Source organism: Nycticebus coucang, chromosome 3, assembly GCF_027406575.1.
Source record: "Nycticebus coucang isolate mNycCou1 chromosome 3, mNycCou1.pri, whole genome shotgun sequence".
Lineage (NCBI taxonomy): Eukaryota > Metazoa > Chordata > Mammalia > Primates > Lorisidae > Nycticebus > Nycticebus coucang.
This window is the reverse complement of record NC_069782.1, coordinates 71,017,688-71,035,178: the sequence shown is the minus strand read 5'-3', so window position 1 is coordinate 71,035,178 and position 17,491 is coordinate 71,017,688. Positions and strand designations below refer to the sequence as shown.

The 17,491-nt window shown below is 50.7% G+C and overlaps 1 protein-coding gene across 16 annotated transcripts in view; it reads right to left on the bottom strand.

The window, feature by feature from the left end:
* Positions 1-17,491, bottom strand: part of MYO9B (myosin IXB) — a 115,260-nt gene that overhangs the window by 12,348 nt on the left and 85,421 nt on the right. For all 16 annotated transcript variants that reach the window (XM_053583555.1, XM_053583554.1, XM_053583558.1 and 13 more), the window contains 9 exons: positions 15,789-15,828; positions 14,634-14,756; positions 12,846-12,926; positions 11,203-11,313; positions 9,422-9,544; positions 6,731-7,047; positions 4,159-5,076; positions 2,840-2,906; positions 2,550-2,674 (listed from right to left, as the gene is read on the bottom strand). In XM_053583555.1, the coding sequence (XP_053439530.1) occupies positions 2,550-2,674; positions 2,840-2,906; positions 4,159-5,076; positions 6,731-7,047; positions 9,422-9,544; positions 11,203-11,313; positions 12,846-12,926; positions 14,634-14,756; positions 15,789-15,828 (1,905 nt within the window). The remainder of the gene's footprint in view (positions 1-2,549; positions 2,675-2,839; positions 2,907-4,158; positions 5,077-6,730; positions 7,048-9,421; positions 9,545-11,202; positions 11,314-12,845; positions 12,927-14,633; positions 14,757-15,788; positions 15,829-17,491) is intronic.

Sequence of the window (17,491 nt, the reverse complement as noted above, 5' to 3'; positions counted from 1 at the left end):
GTAGAATGCCATCATGTCATAGCTCACAACAACCTCAAACTCCTAGGCTTAAGCTATCCTCTTGCCTCGGACTCCTGAGTAGCTGGGACTACAGGCACCTGCCACAATGCCGGGGTAGTTTTTCGGTTTTTTATTTTTTTAAGACAGAGTCTCATTATGTCACCCTTGGTAGAGTGCCATGGCATCACAGCTCACAGCAACCTCAAACTCTTGGGCTTAAGTGATTCTCTTGCCTCAGCCTCCCGAGTAGCTGGGACTACAGGCGCCCACTACAATGCCTGGCTATTTTTTTGTTGCAGTTTGGCCGGGGCTGGCTTTGAACCCACCACCCTCGGTATATGGGGCTGGCGCCCTACTCACCGAGCCACAGGCACCACCCCACTCAGGCTAGTCTTGAACTCCTGCGGTCCCAGCTACTCAGGAGCCTGAGGCAGGAGGATTCCCTAAGACCTTTGAGGCCAGGAGTTTGAGTTTGAGGCTGCAGTGAGTTTGCTTTTGAGATAAGAGTCTTACTCTGTTACCCCAGGCTTAAGAGCACTGTGGCGTCAGCCTAGTTTACAGCAACCACAAACTCCTGGGCTCAAGTGACCCTTCTGCCTCAGCCTCCTGAGTAGCTAGGACTATAGGTGTGTGTTACACGGCCTGACTGATTTATTCTATTTTTAGTAGAGAAGCTATATTACTCTTGCTCAGGCTGGTTGTGAACTTCTGAGCTCAAGGAATCTTCCTGCCTCGCTTCCTGAGAGTGCTGGGATTACAGGTATGAGCCACCTTGCCCAGCCCGCAGTGAGCACTATTATTGGATCTCTGGGCTCCAGCCTAGATGACAGAGTGAGACCCTATCTCTGAAAAACCAAAAACAAAAAAACAACAAAAAAAAACAACCCCCCCCCCCCAAAAAAGACAAAGAATCCACAACACACACACACACAAACCCACCTAAACACCTGCCCCTGTCCCCATGTTTTTATGAACGTAGGTTTAGAAAAAGTCAAGAATAAACTACAAATTGTGAACCATGGCTGCTGAGTGAGAATGCCAGCCCCCTCCCAAAAATGTATGTGTTGGTGCTAAAGCTCAGGACTTACGAAATGAGTGTGATCTCATTTGGGAAAGGGTCTTTGCAGATGTGACTAAGTGAAAGATTCTGGGATAAGATCATTCTGTATTGGCCAGGTCAGCTCTAACTCTCACTCTGTACTGTCAACATGACAAATGTCTTTATAAGACACAGAGGAAAGGACACAGGAGGGAGAAGGCCACGTGAAGACAGAAGGCAGAGATTAGACTGAGGTGGCTACATGCCAAGGAACACCTGGAGCTTCTAGAAAATGGAAGAGGCAAAAAAGCCATCCTTCCCCAGAGCCTTCAGAGGGACCTCAGACTTGCCTGCATGTTGATTTTGCTATTATTATTATTATTATTATTTTTGAGACAGGGTCTCACTCTGTTGCCTATGTAGTGTGTTATCATAGTTCACTGCAGCCTCAAACTCCTGGCTCAAGGGATCCTTCTGCCTCAGCTTCCTGAGTAGCTGGGACTACAGGTGTGCACCACCTAGGCTGTAGTATTGGTGACAGTGGTGGCATCCCAAGGGAGCACATTCTGTCAATTCCTTAGCTCCCAGCCCTGTGCTTGGATCAAACCTCACTGCCCCAGGGCCTATCTTTCTTCTCTGTGAAAGAGCCACCTTGGGCATTTTTACAGGGCTTTTCTGGAGATAGAACCTGGGCCAAGTTTTTCTTTCTTTCTTTTTTTTTTAGAGACAGAGTCTCATTTTATTGCCTTTGGTAGAGTCCCGTGGCGTCATAGCTCACAGCAATCTCCAGCTCTTGGGCTTAGGTGATTCTCTTGCCTCAGCCTCTTGAGTTGCTGGGACTACTGACACCCACCACAACACCCGGCTGCTTTTTTTTTGTTATTGTTGCAGTTTGGCCAGGGCCGGGTTCGAATCCGCCACCCTCAGTATATGGGGCCGGCATCCTACTCACTGAGCCACAGGTGCTGCCCAAGGGTCAAATTTTTCTATATAAGGCCCCAGGAGGAGGTTTCCCAGAGGAAAAGTGTGAGAGGAAGGAGCTGGTTCTGATTTAATAAAAAGACAAATGGAAACTGTCTGTGGATGTATGGAAGAGAGGGATGAATGGATGGATGGTGGGTGGGTGGATGGATGGATGGGTTGATGGAAGACAGAATGGACGGATGGGTGGATGGGTTGGTGGAAGATAAGGATGGATGTACAGATAGAAGAGATGCAGTCAGGCCTGAGGAGTCAGTGAAAATTATTTTCACACCAATGTGACTACCCTGGCACTCAAGGTCACAGGCTGGGTTTTGTGGGCAAGTTTGGAGCATGAGCTGTTGCCCAGGGACCTTGGGAAGGGTCTCTGCATGGGGAACCTCTCCTCATAGAATTTCTACTGAGCAAATACCTGGTCGGGCATGCTTTGTCAATGTGAAGCACTTAGGAAGTCAGATTGCTTCAAGGCCTTGGCAGGGACACTGGTTGTTCTCTGGTGGCCTGAGTTTCCCCTAAGTCCCGCACTTACTTAGAGTCAACCTGGGAGCCTGGGGACAGCCCTGCGTCTGGGCCGGAGGACACATCGCCCAATTTCTTCTTCTGGACGGCTGGCTTCTTTATGCTTGGCTCCCTGTCTATGGATTCTGCTGTAGGCTGCAAGAAGATGGCACAGGGAGCAGGTAAGAAAAGGCTGGAGGGAGAGGAGGGCCCCTGTAGTCACTGCACACTCTTATCTACCAATGTCACTTCTCTCTTAACTGTCCCTTTAGGTGGAGCTGGGGTGGCAGGGTCAGAAGTGGGTTTGGCCCACACTATTACCTGAGCCTTGGCTGGGGATGGAAGGAGCTTGGAGACATCGCTTGTGGATAAGGAGATGCGCCTTTCCCTGCGAGATTACAGAAATGCAGCTTTTACCAACCAGAGTGAGTTAGTGGTGTTCTCTCATCTTATTGAAGTGGTTCTCAGAGGGTGATTCTGCCCCTCAAGGGACACTTGGCAATGCGTGGAGGCACTTTTGGCTGTCATGATTAGTGGAGAGGAGGGAATGGATGTTTCTGGCACCAGACAGGTGGAGTCTGGGGATGTTGCTCAACACTCCACAGTGCACAGGACAACCTCCACCAGAGAGCAGGACCCAGCCCCAGATGTTGACAGCATAGAGAAAACTTGCCTCAGCATGAGACTCTTGTCTAGCCATCTTTCTCTCTCCACTTACCTGCTATCTGTTCATCTATCCACTCATCCTATCTTGCTTCCACCACTCCTCCATCTCTACCTTCTCCTCACCCATCTCTATCTTCCATCTATCCATCTGTCTTCTATTTATCCCCCCGTCTCTATGTTCACCTATCCATCTCTAATTTCTTTCCTTCCCTCCCTCCCATCTATCCTTCTTCCATCCATCACTTTCTTCCACCCATCTATCCAGCTCTATCCTCAATCCATCCATCATCTGTCCATAATGCTCCTGACATCTGGTGGGTGGAGACCAGGGATGCTGCTCAGCATCCTATGATACACAGGATAGCCCCAGCTCCAGGGAAAAATCTGGCCCCAAGTATCAGCAATGCTGAGGCTGAGGAGCCTGGTGCACCAGAAGGCCTGTCTCTTCTCCCAATTCTTCTTTTGTCTAGCCAGATGTTGATTGTGCAGAGGGGAGAGACAGCCCCAGCATGAAAGACCCTGTCTGTCTACCCATCTAGCTATCTGGAGAGGGGGCTGCAGATACAGGGTCCTGATACTTGGCTTACTAAGGATCAGGCAGAGCAAGCCCCTGCCCCTCTCACCCCAGGGGAGTGTTATCAGCCCTGTTCGTTGATGAAGAAACAGAGGCCCACGTGGGTTGGGGAACAGAGATCTCGACATAAAGGGCTGCCTCCCACAAGGCTGGGGGCTTCCTGTGTTAAGCACAGGTCCTTCTAGGGGACACCTGAAAATCAAGTTCTCAGTCTAGAGCCCAGCTGGGTGCCCCAGCTGGTGCCTCATTTTCACTGAGCCCTTTGCCTGTCCTCTTGGTCCTTCTTCCTTCGGGCTCCTATACCGTTGCAGGGCACAAACACGTGTTACAGGGATGTGCAGTGCTGGCCCCTGCCCACCTGCCCGATCCTTAGTAAGCCAAGTGTCAGGACCCTGCTTACTCTGTGGGTGTGAGGGCTGCCCCTAAGGCTCGGTGCCTCTCGCTGAGGTCCAGAGACTGGCTCAGCATGGTGCTGGTACTGGTGCTGGTAGTGGACAATAGCTTCTTGCCCCGCCAGAGTTCCACGGCATTGGCCAACCGCTCAGCGTCAGGGTACCGCTGGATCTGGGTGGAACCTCCGGGGCTCTCAGGCCTTTCCTGAGCCCTGGGGCTACCGCTTGGTTTGCTCTTGTCCTTGGGGGTGTCGGGAGTGCTGCCAGGGGCTGGTGGGCCCATCCTACTGTCCAGGGCCAGGCTGGTTGGCCGTTTCACATGGCCAGGACTTAGGCTGTCACCCTGGGGGTCCTTCTTGGTTTCTCCAGAGAGCCCACTGATAGGCACGGCCTGAGCTCCCTCCATAGGCTGCTTTATAAAATCAGTCTCTGTCTCTGTGTCTAGCGGGGTTTCATCTTCTCTGCTATCCTTTTTGTCTTCCAGGAGGCTCTCCCCTTGCTCCCGGATGGCCCTTCCAGGAGGTTCTCTCAGGGCACTATCTTCCTTACAGGACTGCATGTGTTTATTCTGCAGCTTCACATGTTCCAGCCCTCTTTGTCTACGTGACTCGCGCTTTTCCCGGCTGCTGGGGACTTTCTCGTGACTTTCAGCCATCACGTTTTTCAGGGATGGGAGAAGCTTCTCTGGAGTTGGGGCCTCTTTTTCTGGTGGGGAGTGTTCTTGGAGGGACCCGTTGCTCGGCAATGCCTGGGACTCCAACACTGTGTGCCTGCTGTCCTCGGGTGGCTCTGGGGTATGCTCAGCCACCTGCTCCCCACCAGGTGCCAGGCCTGGCCTGGCCTCCTCGGCCTCTGGCGTTGCAGCTTGCTGGGCTTCCCTTTCCTTCTCTTCTGCCTTCTGCTTCTCCAAGATCATCTGGCGGAAGCTGGTGTAAGGAAAAAGTAGAGGGGGCCAATTCAGAAATAAGCATTCCCTCCACCTCCAGAAGTGGGCACCACCTCTACTTGGTTGCCCTTAGACATTCTTCTGGAAAACTAGAAACTCCTCAGTCGGAAAGATAGTACCCCCTTGTCCTCATGGACAGCCTTGCCCTGGGTCTGCCTGGCTTCTCCCTGAATGAGGAGACCCTTGTTGCTGTGGAGGGTTCTGTCGTGAAACTCTTTTTTTTTTTTTTTTTTTTTTTGAGACAGAATCTCAAGCTGTTGCCCTGGGTAGAGTGTTGTGGTGTCACAGCTCATGGCAGCCTCCAACTCTTACACTCAAGCGATCCTCTTGTCTCGGTTTTTCTATTTTTATTTATTTATTTATTTTTTTCTGAGACACAGCCTAAAGCTGTCACCCTGGGTAGAGTGCAGTCGTATCACAGCTCATAGCAAGCTCCAACTCCTGGGCTCAAGCAAGTCTTCTGCCTCCGCCTCCCAAGTAGGTGGGACTATAGCACCGGCCACAATGCCCAGCTATTTTTTGGTTGCAGCCATCATTGTTGTTTGGCAGGCCCGGGCTGGATTCGAACCCGCCAGCTCAGTTGTATGTGGCTGGCGCCTTAGCCGCTTGAGCCACAGGCGCTGAGCCGGTTTTTCTATTTTAGTAGAGGGCGGCACCTGTGGCTCAGTGAGTAGGGCGCCAACCCCATATACCGAGGGTGGTGGGTTCAAACCCAGCCCTGGCCAAACTGCAACAAAAAAATAGCTGGGTATTGTGGCAGACGCCTATGGTCCCAGCTACTGGGAAGGCTGAGGCAAGAGAATCGCCTAAGCCCAGGAGCTGGAGGTTGCTGTGAGCTGTGATGGCACACACTCTACCAAGGGCAATAAAGTGAGACTCTGTCTCTACAAAATAAATAAATAAATAAATATTTTTAGTAGAGACGGGGTCTTGTTTTTTGCTCAGTGTGAGCTCAAGCAATCCACCTGCCTCAACCTCCCAGAGTGCTAGGATTACAGGCATGTGCCACTGTGCCCAGCCTGTCATGAAACTCTTGAATTCCTTTAGGTCTACTTGGGTCTATCCTTTGTGTCTTATTTCAGAGCCTTCTGTGTGTGTAGGCAATGTCTGAAAGGGACTTCTACCTTGGGGCCTGGAACACCGGCTTAGCAGAGGGCTGGGCCTGTGTTAGGGGAAGAGGGAGAAGGTGCCCACAGGGTGCCCAAGTTGGGGAGGGGCTGGTCTCAGAGCCACGGATGCCAGCATGATTGCAGGACTTACCGATGTGGCACAAGCAAGTGGTCTTTGTGGCAATGGATGCCTGAGCTCTATGTGAGTGTTGAGGAAGGAATCTGCTCAGGCAGGTCTGGGGCCCCTTCTTCCAGGCGTTTCACTGACCAGCTCAGGGTGGCCAGGTGCAGGGAGGCCCTGGCAGACACCAAGTGTGGCTAAAAGTAACACGGACCTTTGTCCCTAAGTGCTGCCTGCTGGTACCCAGAGCATCTCTCTGGAGCCTGTGTGTGCCTAGACAGCCTTTCCCAGTGTCTAGAATGACCTCATCATAGCTCCACTGGCTATAGAAGGTGTCCTGGGCAGCACTTTGGTAAGTGAACTTCTACATTTTGGAATATTCCAGGGAGTATCTCTCTGCTCACCTCTTGCGCTGCAGGTGGCCCCGGCAGAGGCTCTGCAGGCGGATGATGCTCTGTCTCCTACGCGTGTAGGCGATGCGCTGACGGTAGCCCCTCCATGCAGCCTGGAGGTACACAGCTGCCTGTATCCTCTCCAGCACCTGCCGGACCCGGTAGGACCGCCAACATGCTTGGATGGTGACTGCTGCTTGCTTCATCTGCAGGAAGTGCCGGCGTTCCAGCACCATCCGGAACCAGCTCTGCAGAAGCAAGATTTTCCGCACAACCTCCCGGTGCAGCGTTTCCTGTAGGGCTTGCCGCTCTGTCTCCTTCAGGAAGACCTGTAGGCACAGGGTCAGGTGGGGTCAGCCATGCCACCCTCCACAGCACCTCTGTAGAGTCTACCCCAGGGGGAGACTTGGGCCAATGTGTATGCTAACTGGGTTAGTTTTTAGTTTTTTACTTTTTTGAGACAAAGTCTATACAGTGATGGCATCACAGCTCACAGCAACCCCATACATCTAGGGTTCAGTGATCCTCCTGCCTCAGTCTCCTGAAGTAGCTAGGACTACAGGGAAATGCCACAATGCCTGGCTAATGTTTTCTATTTTTAGTGGAGATGGGGTCTGGCTCTTAAACTGGTCTGGAACTCCTCACCTCAACCAATCCACCTGCCTCAGCCACCCAGAGTGCTAGGATTACAGGTGTGAGCCACTGTGGCCAGCCTGACTGGAGCTTAAAAAAACATGTTATTGAGGCAGAATTCACATAACATACAATTCATCACTTTAAAGTGAAAAATTCAGTAACATTTTGCACTGAATTCAGCTACCTCCACTGTCTAGTTTCAGAACATTTTCATCCCCCCCCCCAAAGGAAACCCCATTCTCATTAGCAGACATTCCACACCCCCAGCCCTGGGCAGCCACTAATCTGCTTCCTGTCTGTACAGATTTGCCTGTTCTGAACATTTCATATCAATGGAGTCACGCAGCACATGACCTTTGGTGTCTGGCAACTCTCAGCAGCATGTTCTTAAGGTTCATTCATATTTAAGCAGGTGTCAATGCTTCGTTCCTATTTTTTTCTTTTCTTTTCTTTTTGGAGACAGAGTCTATGTCGCCCTTGGTAGAGTGCCGTGGCATTACAGCTCACAGCAACCTCCAACTCCTGGGTTTAGGTGATTTTCTTTTTTTTTTTTTTTTTTTTTGTAGAGGCAGAGTCTCACTTTATGGCCCTTAGTAGAGTGCCGTGGCCTCACACAGCTCACAGCAACCTCCAACTCCTGGGCTTAAGCGATTCTCTTGCCTCAGCCTCCCGAGTAGCTGGGACTACAGGCGCCCGCCACAACGCCCGGCTGTTTTTTGGTTGCAGTTTGGCCGGGGCTGGGTTTGAACCCGCCACCCTCGGTATATGGGGCCGGCGCCTTACCGACTGAGCCACAGGCGCTGCCCTTAGGTGATTTTCTTATCTCAGCCTCTTAAGCAGCTGGGACTATAGGTGCCCACAACGCCTGGCTATTTTTTTGTTACAGTTGTTTAGCTGGCCTGGGCCAGGTTTGAACCTGCCACCCTCGCTGTATGTGGCTGGCGCTGTAACCACTGTGCTACAAGCACCGAGCTTTCATTCCTTTTTTTTTTTTTTTTTTGAGACAGACCCTCAAGCTGTCACCCTGGGTAGAGTACCGTGACATCACAGCTCATAGCAACCTCAAACTCCTGGGCTCAAGCGATTCTCCTGCCTCCACCTCCCAAGTAGCTGGGACCACAGGGGCCCGCCACAATGCCTGGCTATTTTACGGTTGCAGCCGTCATTGTTGTTTGGTGGGCCTGGGCTGGATTCGAATCCACCAGTTCAGGTGTTATGTGGCTGGTGCCTTAGCCGCTTGAGCCATGGGTGCCTTTGTCCTTTTTTTTTTGGCAGTTTCTGGCCGGGGCTGAGTTTGAACCCACCACCTCTGGCATATGGGGCCAGCGCCCTATTCCTTTGAGCCACAGGTGCTGCCCATGCCTTCATTCCTTTTTATGGCTGAGTAATAGTCTGTCATCTGGACAGATCACATTTTGCTCATCTAGTCACTCACTGATGGGCATTTTGTTTGGCGACGGCGAATAATTCTGCTGTGCATACTGGTGTAAGTGTTTGTGTGAACACTTATCTTTGATTCTCTTGGCTTAAACACAGGAGCAGACCTACTGGGTCACATGGTGACTCCATGATTAACTTCTTGAGGAACCACAGGGGACTTTTCACATAAAGTGAGACCTTCCCGGGAAGTTGACTTCAGCACTTGTTTTATAAACAAGGGCAGCCAAATGGTGTCCCAACCAACACATGTCTAGAAATCGGATACAACTTCTGAAAATGGAGATGAGTGAAACCTTGTCAGATGTTATAAAAGTGACTGACCACCCCCTAAACCATGTAGGTCAGCACAGTGCCCTATTATTCTACCTGTGAGGTAAAGAGGTGATGCTGAGGCAATAGCCTATCCCACAGCAAGTGGGGAATCGACCAGGATAGCCCCCTGCCCCTTAGGTGCACTCCTATGCCTTCCAGAAAGAAATCAAGTGCTAGGTGCTGAGAAATGCACTTCCTCAGCAGAAACTCTTATTTTTCAGGCTGGCCTGGATCATGTGGGGATGTGGGAGGACCTTGCCTGTGGTGCTAGGTGAGGTATGGGTTTTCAGCACCCCGAGGGCTGGGAACACTGACCTTGGTCTTGCCAATTTGATAGCTCCTCTTGTCTACATCCATCTTTTCTAGCAGGGCAGAGATGACTTCCCTGCAGGGCTGGGCGTTCTTGGGTAGCAGTACTTGGAACTGCTCTATGAAATCCTAGGTGATTTTAGCAGAGAAAAGAGAATCTAGGTGAGTATTCCCCCCCAGCAACAAGGAAATGAGGCTCTGGCAATATCCTGGTCAAACTGAAATTGGGTTTGATAGGAACAGTACTAACAAATTTAGAAATTTTGCCCTTTCAGAAATAGTCTGAATCTTGTTTTTTGTTTTTTTTTTTTGAGATAAGAGTCTTGCTCTGTTGCCTTAGCTAGAGTGCAACGACATCATCACAACTCCCTGCAACCTCAAACTCCTGGGCTCAAGTGATCCTCCCAAGTAGTTGGGACTATAGCTATGTGCCATCATGCTCAGCTAATTTTTTAATTTTTTTTTATCTTTGTGGAGATAGGGTCTCACTTTTGCTCAGGTTGGTTTCGAACTCCTAAGCTCAAGTGATCCTTCTGCCTGGATCCTCAGAGTACTAGGACTACAGGTACAAGTTACTGTGCCCAGTCCTGAATCTTTTTGTTTTTCTAAGAGACAGAGTCTCACTTTGTTGCCCTTGGTAGAGTGCCGTAGCATCACAGCTCACAGCAACCTCCAGCTCTTGGGCTTAGGCAATTCTCTTGCCTTAGCCTCCCGAGTAGCTGGGACAACAGGTGCCAGCCCTGAATCTTAAGAAAGACCACTGCAGACACAGAGCACTGGATCTTTTGGAGGGGTAGCTAGCAGACAGGGCCATGGTCTGGGGCTGGCTAGAGCATAACTGAGGGAATATACCTTTTAGGTAAACAATTACTTCAAATATTTAGAGGCCAAGCATTAGAAAAACACACTTGACATTTCCCTGTTTTTTTCTTTTTTTAAAAAATAATTTTGCCGTTCCATCCTGCATAGGATGAGAAAGACAGTATTTTCCTTCTGTAGATGAGAAAAGAAAGTCATGCTACAATTTAGCCTCAAGGAACCAAGTGCTGTCACCTGTGGCTTTGGGCACAGGGCAACACAGGTGCTAGCTCATGGTATGAGGGTTCTTACTCAGGCTATGTTAACCACTGGGGATATTCAGGGATGTCTGCAGCCACACTGGGTTTTCGCAACTGGAGAGCCCTGGTGTGCTCCTGACACATCCCTGGAGGCCAGGGATGCTGCTAGACACCCTACCATGTGCAGGCAGCCCCACCTTGAAGACTGATCTGGCCCAAATGCCAGTGGTGCTGCCTTCCAGAAACTGCCCTAGAAATATGGTCTTTGCCAATTATGGTTATTAATGGCCCTTCATGTTTCTAGAAAGGCCTAGCAGCATTTCTAGGGCTGCCTGCCGGGGCCTCAGCTTCTATATGGGGAAAACAGGAAGAAGAGCCCTTTTGCTGGTATCAGGCGGAATAAAAGAGATGGGTATAAAAACATCTACTACAAAAGACGTTCAGTAAAGGGCTCTGAACGGAGCAGCTCATGCAACTCCCTCTTTCTGCCTTCGTTTAACACTTGATAGCTTTCCAGGTTTGGCTTGGGGCCAGCTGCCTCTGCTGAGGAAACTTGAGCCCTGTGGCAGAGAATTATCTGGTCCAAATGCCAACAATGCCGCTGGGGAAAAGCCCTCACGTGAGATAACCCGGGGATTTGTGCGGCCAAGAGGTGCGCTCTGAAGAGGGAGGCGGCCAGGCTGGCCCTCTGCTGTGTCACGGGTGACCTGCACGTGGCGTGAGGCTCACCTGGAAGGTGTACTTGGCACTGTAGCCCGACCTCCGGATGCGTACGGTCTCCAGCATGCCCGTGTAGCGCAGCTGCTGCAGCACCAGCTCGTCATCAAAACACAGCTCTTTCTGAAATGGGCACACAAGCTATCAGGGCAGGTACCTCTGGTATGATGGGCAGGTTCCCATGCAACTGCCAACCCTCGGGATTCCGGGCACCGCCAGGGTCAGGGTGCACTTGTGGGTGCTAGCCAGTCTGCTTAGGAATGTCCTCCAGCATGGCAGCTAGAAGCACTAGAAGGATTGATCCTTCCTTGTTCCAGATGTTCATTTTTTTTTTTAGTGTCTCAAGCTATAGCACTGGGTAGAGTGCCATGGCATTATAGCTCACAGCAACCTCAAACTCTTGGCTTAAGCAATTCTCTTGCCTCAGCCTCCCAGATAGCTGTGACTTAAGGCTCCCACCACAACACCCGGCTAACCAATGTTCATTTTTGGAATGAAGACACGGACCACTCAGCAGCAGTGCTCAAGATGTTTGATTCCTTTAGAAAACCTCATCTGTTTTATTCCTTGGCTCCTAAAGATGGACACTACCTCTTGTTGCCTAACTTAAGTACTTTTCTGAATAGGGTCCTAAAAAAGGGACCCAAATGCAAACCTGTCCTGAGCACCAGAGTGAGTGCTGGGGATTTGGTAGAGGAGGAGTCTCAGTCTAGAGCTGGAAGTCAGACACATGTGACAAAGTGAACAGCATCTGGACCCCTGTGGCAGGTGTCCCAGGAGAGAAGGGACACTGGGCCAAGTTCTAAGGAGGGAATGAGCGGAGATCAGCTGGGGGTGGCCCAGAAGAGGGGAGTGAATGGCTGGAAAAGAGGCTGCCTCAGCGGGTTTGGAATTCAGGGGTTTGACTTTGGGGCTCAGGGGTTTGGAATTCACCCTGGTAGGCAGTAAGCAAGGGATGACAGATGGTGTTATTTTAAGGACAAATAGGAGGGAATAGCATGAGAGGAGGGTCGTCATGACTAGAGGTAGGTGGCCAGGGATGCTGCCTTACATCCCATAGTCTACATAAAATGGCCCCCAACCCAGAGAACACTCTCCCAGTGCAGCCCGCGCGTGGAGCAGATGCCAACTGAGTGTTTCCCAAGACACAGCTGCTAGGAGGCTTTTGTGTCCCCCACTCCTGAGAGGGAGCCAGAACCTTGGCTTGCCCCCAGCAAAGTCCCTGAGCTATTCTCTCAGGGACGGAGTGGACTTCTGAGGCAAAGTCCAGCACTGAGGTCTGGGGCCCCCACTGGTGCTCCAAGAGTCTATCTAGAAATTTCCCTGTGAGATTTAGTCTGCTGCAGGACCTCTGCCTTAGCCTTCAGGTACATTCCTCACACTGGCTGCTCTAGGGGTATATCTCAAAAGCACCCCTGACTTATTCCTTCCTGACCAAATCTTCTCTGGGGCCACTCCACGTTTCAGCAACCTCCCTACTCTTGGCTGGTCATCTGGCCTACCCTTGCTGTCTCCTGCCAAACCCTGATGAAGTCGCAGCTCCTTGAAGCCTTTCCTTTGGCTGTGGGACCATCCTCTGTGGAGGCTGCTGGGTAAGGGAATACCCCTGGGCCTGGGGTAGGCCTGAGCCTCCCTGACACCAGACAGACACTCACCTTCTCAGCATTGGAGCGGATGCAGCGGATGAAGAAGGGCTCTGCCTTCCCCAGGGTCTCCAAGAGCTTATTAAGTGAAGTCTGGGAAAAGGAAATATATTTGTGCTGAGCTGGGGACTGGGTTACAAATCAGCACCAGTGGGAAGTGGTGGGGCCTGTGTTCCCAGGTGGTGGGATAGGGGATGTGGCAGGGGATGTTCTGACAAGTGGCCGCCCTACCCCTGGAAGCCCTTAAGGGAGTTATGGGATCCCCACGGTGCCAGCTCCTCCAGCTCTCAGTTTTGCTTCAGGTGGAAGTGGGAGATGGGGTGGGAATAGACAAATGTCTTCTGGAAATTTAAAACACGTGTCAGTCACAGAAGGGACCATGATGCAGTGGTTTTGGTCTCTGGCCTGATTTTTCTTTTCTTTTGAGACAGGGCCTTGCTCTGTCGCCCCAGTTAGAGTACAACGGTGTCATCATAGCTGATTGCAACCTCAAACTCCTGGGCTAAAGCAATCCTCTTGCCTCAGCCTCTCAAGTAGCTGGGACTACACAGGTGCTTGCTACCACACCAGCTGATTCTTAAAATTTTTTTTTTGAGACAGAGTCTCACGATGTTGTCCTTGGTAGGGTGACATGGTGTCACAGCTCACAGCAACTTCAAATTCCTGGGCTCAAGCAATTTGAGCTTCAGCCTCCCAAGTAGCTGGGACTACAGGTCCCTGTCACAATGCCGGGCCATTTTTTGGTTGCAGTTGTCATTGTTGGTTAGCTGGGCCGGGCCAGGTTCAAACCAGTCACCTTTGGTATATGTGGCTGGCGCCATAACCACTGTGCTACGGGCGCTGAGCCTGATTCTAAATTTTTTGTAGAGACCAATCTCTCTTGTTCAGGATGGTTTTGAACTCTTGGCCCCAAGCAATCCTCTTGCTTCAGCCTTCCAAAGTGCTAGAATTATAGGCATGAGCTACTCTGCCTGGCCTCTGGCCTGCTTTTTCCAGAAAGGATTTGTAGAAGCTCCCCTGTAAGGTAATGACAAAAAAAATCAGGGTAGGTGGCTCAGCGCCCATTGCACAGCGGTTATGGCACAGCCATATGCACTGAGGGTGGCGGGTTCAAACCTGGCCTGGGCCAGCTAAACAATAATGACAAATGCAACAAAAAATAGCTGGGTGTTGTGGTGGGGGCCTGTAGTCCCAGTGAGCTGTGACGCCACAGCACTCTACGAAGAGCAATATAGTGAGACTCTGTCTCAAAAAACAAACAAACAAACAAAAAAAAACCCCACCAGGGTAGGAACAGAACACTCAGATTGAGGAAAGAGGGAAAGAACAAAAAAGCTAACTGGGAGGGCTGGCAGGTGGTGGATCTCCTAAATTAAAAAAAAAAAAGTGTCCCCAAGCTTCCTGGCAGACAGAAAAAAAGGGACCTGAGGACCAGTTGTCATGCTAACACATTAACACACTATTCTTCTAGCTTTGTGGCTCTCAACCAGGGGTGATTTTGTTCCTCTGAGTCATTTGGCAACACTGGCCAACTTGCTTGTCACAACTCTGGGTAAAAGGGCTGGTGGTGGCACAGGTGGTACAGTGCTATTGGCATATAGTGGGCTAAGGCCAGAGATTCTGCTGAATAGTCTACAGTGCACAGGACAGTTTCTGCTGCAAAGAATGATCTGACCCCAGATGCTTGTTGTGTTAAAGTTGAGAATTCCTGGAGTAACTGAAAAGTTGCCAGTGTTGGGTCTTAGTCAAGGCACACAAGTGTTAGGTTGGGCTCAGCACCACCTCCTCTGGTCTGCCTACCTGGAACTGGGCGCTGATGCTTGGTGGCTTCTTCTTCTTATGCAGGTGCAGCAGGGACTTGGTGGTTCGGTCATGCAGGGTCATGCTGATGATGAGTTTTAGGGACTTGGAGTCCAGCAGGTTCTAGGATAGATACATGGGGTCCAGCCTGCCCTCCTGTAGCCCATGCATGGGCACCAGGAAGCATTGCAGATGTCCCCGGAACCAGGCAGGGCGATGTCCCCTTGGTGAATGCCAAGGCAGTAGCTCTTAGGTTCAGTGTTAGGGCTAGGCTGCTGGTGGACCTGGTGGACTGAGCCTGGCTTGCATGCTGCACATGACACTGACTCTGGGAGGACTGATGATAACCCTCTTTTATGGCTTGAGTGCCTGCCTCATTTCCTTCTCCTTTGGGTTAGGAGGGGAAGTCAGTTTATCAAGCCTGGCTATCTTTCTGCATAGCTCCCCAGTTTATGTTACTCAGGCCAAGGAGTGCCATGTCCTCTCTGTATCTTACCCATGAGCTCACCAGGTGGGTCTGCCCCCATATACCAACTAGTACTATCAGCTGACAAGAGGAACTAGGCTTGTCCCAGGTATGGACTAGTCTAAGAGGCTGTCCTCCCTCTTTTGCAGACTTCCTAAGCTATCTGCACACTATGCATGGAAATTCTGTCCTGTCCCACCCTCTGGAGGTGGCCCATAGCCAGGGACTGACCCATGTAGGGATAAACAGAAGGGTTCCCCTGCCTCTGGGCAGGACAAGCTATGTGGTGACAAGCCCTCCAGAACTTCCCAAGGAGTCAGGCTCAGGCTGGGCTGAGCTCGTGGCCTTGCCTGGCTTCATCTTTCACCAAGTCTGTTGGCCTTCTGGAGAGCACCCTCAATACACTGTCGTTTGTGTAAATGTCCCCATCTCAGGCCCTGCTTCTGGGACACCCAAAGACAGCTCCAAATCACTTCAACATGATTCTTCTTTTTTTTGGGGGGGGGGGGGGATAGTGGGAAGAGGAAAGAATGAAAGAAGCCATAGATCTTAAAAGCGCTTCCCCCTCCAAACCCGTCCCCTTCTACCCCATTTTCTGAGCAAAGACTTAAACTGCTAGGTAGCTCTCAAGATGGGCAAAGAAGCAAGACATCTTTGAACGTGTCGCGCGGGTGCTTTTTTTCTTTTACCTTTGGAATGATCTGCTTTTGTTTGATACCTTTACTTTTCCTGTCAAAATATTAAAAATGGTTTGGTGAACAAAAGGAACACACGGCATTCTGAATTTGGGTTAGTTCAGCAAGCTACGCCGAGCGGGTTAGACTGAGACAGAGAAGAGAGAGGGGACAGAAACAAGTGCAACAAGGCTGCTGCCACTGCTTCTCCAAAGACCTGGTGAACCTCGGTGAATGTGCACAGCACTGGCTTCCCCAGGACATGGCAGCTGGACTCTGCTGGTGGTTGCTCCTAACCTGATAAGAGCTTTTAGTCTGGGGGCCATTTGGATGTCCAAGGGTTGGCTAATAACCTACAGGGTAGAACGTGCTATGGAGGAGTTGACGTTACCTCAAAAACATCATGGCAGGATGTTGTAAATGGGGTATCAGGGGGCCCTGAGCAGTTGTGATGCTCAACAGGCCCATCAAGCCCCTTCTGGAACATGCTCCATTCATTTTGGAACTTGCCCTGCAAAGAACTGAAATGGGTCCTGGGTAGTTGTTCTTTCTGGACTCACACTAAAGGAAAGAAACCATGGCCAAAAATGAATGAACGAATTAAAAAAACCCCTAAACCATGGCCAATATTTTGGCTAAAGAAAGAGAGGGGGATGACTCCCATGTTCTCAGACATTTCATGGAATCTTGCAGAACCAATGGAAAATAAGTAAATAAATGAAAAGCGCAGTCCCTTATTTTTTCGAGATAGATTCTCACCCTGTTGCTCAGACTAGAGTTGAGTGGCGTCAACCTAACTCCTAGTAACCTCAACTCCTGGGTTCAAGTGATCCTCCTACGTAGCTGGGCCTACAGGGACCCATCACCATGCCTAGCTGATTTTTTCTATTTTTAGTAGAGATGGGGTCTTGCTCTGGCTCAGGCTGGTATTGAACTCTTGAGTTCAAGATATCCTCCCCCTTGGCCTGCCAGAGTGCTAGGATTATAGGTGTGAGCCAATGTGCTTGCCCAATGTAGTGCCTTTTGAAGGCTGGCTAAGGAAATGGTATCCCACAGTGCTGAGAAATGCTAAGCTTATGAGGTTATGTTGGATTCATCCCTGCAGGATAAAGTAAGGCATGATGAAAATGAAGTTTGAAACTGGTTTCCTTGCAGGTAGCAAGCTTCGCTCTCAGCCAACTCAGGCTCTGAGTGGCTGCTAAGAAGAAAGATGTGGTGACTGCAGATGCCATTGGCACTGGCTCAGCACAACATGGGATTGAGAATCATTAGCCCATTTTGCAGATGGAGGATGGCTACTGAGAGTACTCAGGTCATGTGGTGAGTTAACGGGGTGGGGGTAGGATGGTGGTTGGGACCCCAACCTGGTTTGTGTGCCTTCTGGGCCCGTTGAACTGGCTCAAGTAGCTCTCTGCTCAGAGCAGGGCCATGGCTTGCAAGGACTTGTATGCTCTGCTTCAGATGGCTTCTTTCCAAGTTCGAGTTCACAGTGAAAAGGCAAGAAGCAAGCTTTGCTCTGCAAGCCAGACAGGGGCAGGACAGGGGTTGTAGGAAGCACATTTGGGGGCAGAAAATTAGATGCCTTTAAGAGGGAAGGCGCACTCTTGCAAAGCTGTGCTGTGTGCTGGGAAGCTGGCAGGTGTCTGGGCCACAGATGCCTGGCGTCAGTGGCATCTGTAACAGTGATGGACATTTAGTGACAGCTGGGGGTAAGGCCA